This window comes from Leptodactylus fuscus, chromosome 5 (assembly GCF_031893055.1).
Source record: "Leptodactylus fuscus isolate aLepFus1 chromosome 5, aLepFus1.hap2, whole genome shotgun sequence".
Lineage (NCBI taxonomy): Eukaryota > Metazoa > Chordata > Amphibia > Anura > Leptodactylidae > Leptodactylus > Leptodactylus fuscus.
This window is the reverse complement of record NC_134269.1, coordinates 30,966,885-30,974,410: the sequence shown is the minus strand read 5'-3', so window position 1 is coordinate 30,974,410 and position 7,526 is coordinate 30,966,885. Positions and strand designations below refer to the sequence as shown.

Sequence of the window (7,526 nt, the reverse complement as noted above, 5' to 3'; positions counted from 1 at the left end):
CCATTGGACTAGATGAGGCATAAGGAGGACATTATACGTGTGGGGACACGCCAGTTATAGCTGCAAATAACCACGGTTTTCGATCTTTGCAATGCAAAGGTTGAAATTTACAGAAAATTTACAGCATTTGAGCAGATTGCCATAGTAAAATCTCCCCAATCTCGTGAGTCTTTTGCTTTGGCACATTTTAGAGGAGTATACTGCTGGCATAGTGATGAATACACAGCTTTCTAAGTTATTTTTTTTGTAATTATGATATATGACCATAAATGAGCACAGATGATGGAGTTTGATGCAGAGAATTGTTCATTCTTTTGTTCTTGGATTTTATTCTACGCTTAATGCTCTTTTAAATCCTCGATCTCTAGCTCAGACACTTGATTCAGAATTTTTTGTTACTAGCTTTACTTCCTGGTTGTGAGTCAGAGCTTTGGGCAATATCTGCTCTCCTTAGCGCTGACTTGTTGGTTTTGTTTCCTTCTTGTGACCCCTCCCAAAATTGCTTAAAACTTCTTCGTCTTCCAGGAGACCTTCCCAGCAGTGAGTAAATAAGAGGCGTCTTATGAAGGTAAATCTACATGTCCATCTGCGTCCTATATTATGTATATCATGTGCCATATTGTGATCTCTAGTTACTAGCTCCATATTCAGATGAATACAATCTACTACTGTCTTCTACTGGGCGGCTCACGTTCTCCTTGTGCAGAGTACAGAGCAGCCATAAGGAGTCTTCTAGATCAGGCTCTAAACCTTGGAAAAGAAGATACCCAGATTAGTTTATGCTGCCTAGGAGTTATAGTAAGGCCTGAGACTACAATGGATATATCAGGGACAGATCTATTAGATGGTGGAAACAGTAGTAGTTCAGTCTTGGAGAGATTTAGTTTCAGATAGAGCGAGGACATGATATTAGAGACAACAGAGAGACAGTCACTGGTGTTCTGTATGAGTGCAGGGGTGATGTCACGGGAAGATGTGTATAATTGGGTGTCATCAGCATAAAGATGGTACCTGAAGCCAAATCTGGCGATGGTTTGTCTAATGGGGGCTGTGTAGAGAGAAAAGAGCAGGGGGCCGAGGACCGAGCCCTGAGGAACCCCAACAGCAAGGGGAAGCGGGGAGGAAACAGAGCCCGCGAATGATACACTGAAAGTGCGGTCTGAGAGATAAGAGGAGAACCAGGAGAGCGCAGTGTCCATGAGGCCGACTGAGCTGAGCATAGTGAGGAGGAGATGATGGTCAACAGTGTCAAAAGCTGCAGAGAGGTCCAGAAGAATAAGAAGAGAGAAGTCACCATTGGATTTAGCCATTAGGAGATCATTGGAGACTTTTGTGAGAGCCGTTTCAGTAGAGTGCAGAGCGAGAAAGCCAGATTGTAAGGGGTCAAGCAGAGAGTTAGCAGAGAGATAGCGGATTAACCTTTTCGCTGCCAAGGGTCTCTGGAAATTTTGCACCTCCAGTAGCCAGAGCAATTTTCACAGTTTTGAGATGGATAAATCAAAGCTAAATTGCAACATTAAAAAAGCATCCAACCCCCCCATACCTATATATTTTCTTAAAGTAGACACCTGCAGCATTGTCTCAATGCAACTTGGTACTGTATACGAACAGGCACCTTCATGCAATTTTGATTTAAAGTGAATGTTTTATGAAAAAATGCAAATAAATTTATATCAGATGTTAAAAGTGGAAACCAAACAATAAATTATATGCACCAAACCTCCTAAAAATGAGAATTCAACATGTGCAGAGTTCATACATATCACTATGGCCTGCACCCGTATGAACATGTCTTCAGAAAATTGCTAGAACTGGAAGGAACAAAAATCTGCTTTGAAGCTGGAAATGCTAAAAAAGTATCATCCTATAAAATCTAGGGATTACACACCATGAAAAGTAAGTGAACCCCTAAACCCTATATATTTTATGAAAGTAGACAACCTGAAGATTACATATATCTCAATGGGTCATCAATAGCCACATCCACCTTCATGCAACTTAGTGACAAACACAAAACATTTTTTTAAAAAAAAATACGCTAAAACACATATTTGCATCTAAAACTCATGTTCAATCTCAGATTCATACACAAAATACATCTAAAATAATAAGTTAAGGTGTATACAATGTGTATATATACTATATGTACCGCAAACATTAACTACAACAAGAGCTTGGACTCCCAAAAACCCTAATACAGAAGACAAGCAGGATTTTGCTGTTATTCACTAATATGTTATAAAGCTATACTGCACCTACCAAACTGTGACTGTGATACCAAAATCTAACTTTTTTCAGAGTACACAGCATACCGTATATAAAAACACAATTTAATAGTTCATATATACAAGCACCTTCATGCAATGTTGCGGCAAACAGAGATTGTAAGCAAAAATTGCATAAAAATTCAAATTTGCCACTAAAGTGCGGCTCAAGCAATCCCTTTCTGCAAACATAATGTACTGTCCATAAAACTGCAATATGTGAGGAGTTCATACATACCACACATGTATATATTTACAGGGGCGGGTGTTAAAAAAACGCCAAATTAAATAGGACTTTACATAAACATATTATTTTCCATCCCCCTATAAAAATTTTAGCAATCTATACGTTCATCTCTAGTGATAATAGTTTTTACTATTATTTTAGCATGTAACGGATATCGCTTGAGGTGTATTTTACTTTAGAAAGCACAGATATGGACAGGGATTGGGTGAAATGTAAACTTTATTCATGGCTTTGTATGTGTTGTGTAAGTGTTTGGTGCGACTTTTTTTTGGCACTGCGACCTGGACAATGGTAAATGTCTGGGTGACAGCGCCAATAACCTTCCTGGTTGTGTTCAGGAGGTATAACATAAGAATACCCCACTAGTAAAGCTCAGGGGGAATTAAATTATACCTGTATGTGACAATCAGACAGCAAATCAGTATGCTATCTGACTGACAGGAGGGGGGAAATAGGGACTAAATCCCTCCTCCCCCCTCCTCCTAGGGTCACATAGAGGTTGTCCACAAAGATTAGAGAGAAAGCTTCTCTATCTCTGTGTCTCCATGCAAGCTGCTGCAGCTGCAAGTCCTTCTCCCCTTCCTGTCTCACTAATATTTCCCGAGACAGGAGGGGGGGGACAATTTAAAGTCCTGTATCTCAGGACTTGTTTGGCCTATGAAGATAATTTTAGATTCATTTTAAAGATGAGAATCTCATCTTTAAAATGACACCAAGATCTTCATAATAGCCCTTACAGATTTTTAGCGAAATGCTGTTAAAAACGCTGTCGGAAATTGAGATCTTCAATGAGATCTAAATCCCCAATAGCGTTTTCAACAGTGAATCGCTTTGGCACAGTAAGGGTTAACATGAATGATCTTGGTGTCATTTTAAAGATGAGATTCTCATCTTTAAAATGAATCTAAAATTATCTTCATAGGCCAAACGAATCCTGAGATATGAGCATCAGAAGTTAAGCACGTACCTCTACGTCCTCGGCTATGCAAGTGACACCCTGGGAGGACGTAGAGCTACGTGATTGGCAGTGAAAGGGTTAAACGAGAATAGACCAGGCGTTCCAAAAGTTTAGAGATGAAGGGGAGGTTAGAGACGGGTCGATAGTTAGCAGCACAGGATGGATCCAGGGAGGGTTTTTTTCAATAGCAGGGTTATAACAGCATGCATGAAGGAGGATGGGAAGATTCCAGAAGAGAGAGAGGTTAAATATTTTAGTAAGGTAAGTAGTGACAGGAGGGGACAGAGATTGCAGAAGGTGTGAGGGGAAGGGGTCACTACTGCATGTTGTAGGGCGAGATGAAGAAAGTAGCTGGGAGACTTCCTCTTCTGTAACAGGTTCAAAAGATGAGAATGAACAGTCTGAAGTGCGGTTTTTGAGGGGATCATTGCTATGGTAGGTGAGGAGATCAATGCCACCTGGGGCTTGGGCAGTTATTTCCTGATGGATCTTATCAATTTTATCATGGAAATAAGTGGCCAGGTCATCAGCACTAAGGTCTGTGAATGGCGTCTGCACCTTGGGTGTGAGTAAGGAGTGAAAAGTTTCAAAAAGCCTTTTAGGGTTGCTGGAGAGAGAAGAGATGAGGGCGGTGAAATAGTCTTGTTTGGTAAAGGGCAGAACTATATATTTTAAGCATAAATTTGAAGTGGAGGAAATCTGCAGGTGAACGTGATTTTCTCCAGAGACCTTCGGCACACCTAGAGCATCGCTGAAGAAATCGTGTCTGTGGCGTGTGCCAGGATTGCTGTCTCCTATGTGGGACTTTACGAGTGGAGGGGGGAGCCACCTCATCCAATGCATTTTTAAGGGTTTAATTATAGTGACTGGTGGCCAGATTGGGACAGGAGATTGAGGAGATGGGGGACAGAGAGGACTGTAGAGTATCTAAGAGGTGCTGGGTGTCGATAGCACACAAGTTCCTATATGTGTGTTGGGTAGGTGTATCTTGTGAAGGGGAGAGGGCACTGATGGTGAGAGACAGAAGGTTATGATCAGAGAGGGGCAGGGAAGAGTTAGTAAATTTAGAAAATGTGAAGTCGATGGAAGACAAGATCAATCGTGTTTCCACCTACATGTGTGGCAGAAGAAGAACATTGTGAAAGACCAAGAGAAGTGGTTAATGAGAGAAACTGTGAGGCAGCTGCGGAGTGAGGGGTGTCAATAGGGATGTTAAAGTCACCCATGATGAGGGTAGGAATGTCACTGGATAAAAAGTGCGGATGTCAAGAAGCAAAGTGATCCAAAAATTGGTAGGGTGAGCCAGGTGGGCGGTAGATCACAGCTACCTGTAAGGAGAGTGGGCGAAAAAGTCTGATAGCATGGACTTCAAATGAGGAGAATGTGAGTGAGGGTACCGGTGGAATGGCCTGAAAAATGCACTGTGGTGACAGAAGTAAGCTTACCCCACCACCCTGCCTGTTGTCAGGCCTAGAGGTATATGAGAATTGTAGGCCACCATGAGACAGAGCAGCAGGGGAGGCCGTATCTGACTGCTGGATCCAAGTCTCAGTAAGGGCGAGCAGGCTGAGGGATTTACTAAGGAATAAGTCATTAATATATTCTAGTTTGTTACACACTGAGCGGGCGTTCCAGAGAGAGAAGTTAAAAGAGACAGAACACGGTAAATACTGAGGAGGTTTGTAGGCCTTCTATGAGTGCAGGAAGAAGAGTTAGTGAAGGAAGGAGGGCCAGGGTTAGGAGAGATGTCCCCAGCAGCTAGGAGGAGTAACATGGAGAGAGACAGAAGGTGGGTCAGTGATTTATGTGAGCGCTTATATTTGGTATCACTGCTAAAAGAAGTAAAGGGATGATTAAAGAGACTGAAAAGTGTGTGAGAGATGTACATGGGAGAAGGAAGAAGAGAGGGACTGATATGGATGGAGTGTACTGGTGGTAGAGGTGGAGGAGAAGTCTGCAGGAAGCCAATGGCTAAGATAGTAAGAGACAATGCAGCTACAGGATACCATGTGGTAAAACGTGTTGTTAGGTTGGAATTTACCTGGTGTTCTGCCATGGTTAGCCTGTTCCGTGCCCTGTTTAAGTGCCATGTATAAGTGCCATGTATAAGTGGCATGTATAAGTGCCATGTATAAGTGGCATGTATAAGTGCCATGTATAAGTGGCATGTATAAGTGCACTTTGGTTAATCTGCACTTCGGTTAAGATGTATGGTACAAATGAAATGCCCCCTATGGTTGTGTCCAATACACACAGTGATGTCATGGTATAGGAACAATACATATAGTGTTATCAAAGCACACAGATAATAAAAAAACGGACAAAACCATTCATGTTCGCAGAGAGGAGAATGTAAGAAGGTCAGAGTCCAGTCGTAAGACTCCTTGAAGCTTCTGGGCCAAAGAGCAAAATCCGTCACCCATCCCCCACATAGCCTGTGTCATTATAATCCTGGTTTCTATGTATGTGGCAGGGGTCTCTTTCCTTGGTACTGTTACTTCCTATATAATGTATGTTTATTGATCTCTTCCAGACATTAGGATGATCCTGCTGACAGCGCCCCCTATACTTCTCTACCTCCTGAGCTTTACTCTGCTTTATTCCATTGTTCTTGGAGAGAATGACAGGCCAATAATAGGTAAGCTGGAAACCATATTTGTGATGACTGTTTCTGGGGTATTAGGAGATCGCAAGGTGGATAACCTTACAGCAAACACTGCAAGAATTCATAGTTTATTTTTAGGGGACGAGGGTTTGATCCCTGTTAAGCCATGGTCAGGACAATGAAGATTACTCATAGATTGGACCTTCTTAAATGCGAGTCTTTGGTTCTTTGACCATAGATTATTATCTTTATCTAGCTGGCTGGGTGTAACATGGCGCATCGGCAGGACCAGTGGTTATTGTATCTATACTAGAAGATACATAACTAATAGCTACTATACAAATCTTATATTCTATTTCACAGGGATCATAACTCAGGAGGTCTCAGATGAAGAATTCCTCCAGTATGGAAAAACCTATATACCAGACTCCTATGTGAAGTTTCTTGAGTCATCTGGTAGCCGAGTTGTCCCAATCCGGTAAGTATGAACCCTCGTCTTATAATGGGCATATCCATTATACATATGCCCATACAAATTTATTTGTAATGTGAGGACTTATAGTTGATAACATGGGTGGTTATTGGAATTACAGAAAAGTGCCTCCTTCATTTTCATAGAAAGCGACATATTTGTCCAGTCATGGCACTATTTCTGTTGTCTAATCTTAAATAAAATATATAAGATTAAAAAGGACCTTTCACCACCTCTACCTACTCCAGTTCTTTGCATGCTTTATTAGGCTCTAGCACCCACCCTTCCTGAGCAATCAATGCTGTTAGTTTTGGTGCCTGATATGCTATCTGGGCTTCCACTTTCAAGTGGGCAGTTATATTGGTGTGATCATGCTCTCTGACACTGTCAGCATCTAATTCAGTATCATGCCTCCTTGCCTTATCCACCCTGAGACTACCCACTTGGCAGTAGAAGTCTACTTAGCATATCAGATGTTAAATGAAAGTGCTCCGTAACTCCCTCTCACTAAGAAGCATCAGCAGCACCATATAGGACATTACAGAGAAGTACTGACATCTACTGCTGTGAATAAAGCACTTGGAGCGAGATAGAAACTTCCAATTAATCTCCACAAGGTTCTATCAGAACTTGCGTCTGTACTTCCACTCAGCTGCTGCTGACTTGCTCCTTCTCTCTCTCAGTTGACCTCTAATACAAGCTGTAATAGGACACCTCAGTGGCAAGGCATATCCAGCAGAGATTTCAGAGTGAATGTCTAATTTGGATGGAGGCTGATAAGTGGAGAAAGAAGCATTTTTCTGTGATAAAATACTTAAAGTTTCTTTTATATATTTGCACTATTGATTTAGGCAAAGTTTGTTGATACGTTAGTGATCATTTAAGGTTCCTATTGAATGTCAGGGCACAGATTTCGAAAACCGTAAGCAAACATTATTTTATGTATATGGCATAATAGCTGTATAATAGTAGGTTCCGGT

At 41.5% G+C, this 7,526-nt stretch overlaps 1 protein-coding gene across 1 annotated transcript in view; it reads left to right on the top strand.

Annotated features, from left to right (window-relative positions):
* Window positions 1-498: 498 nt before the first annotated feature.
* LOC142202645 (gamma-glutamyl hydrolase-like) overlaps window positions 499-7,526 on the top strand; it is a 17,691-nt gene continuing 10,663 nt past the window's right edge. The window contains exons 1-3 of the mRNA XM_075272877.1: window positions 499-568; window positions 6,003-6,107; window positions 6,438-6,552. Coding sequence (XP_075128978.1) covers window positions 6,011-6,107; window positions 6,438-6,552 — 212 coding nt within the window. The 5' untranslated portion in view covers window positions 499-568; window positions 6,003-6,010. The remainder of the gene's footprint in view (window positions 569-6,002; window positions 6,108-6,437; window positions 6,553-7,526) is intronic.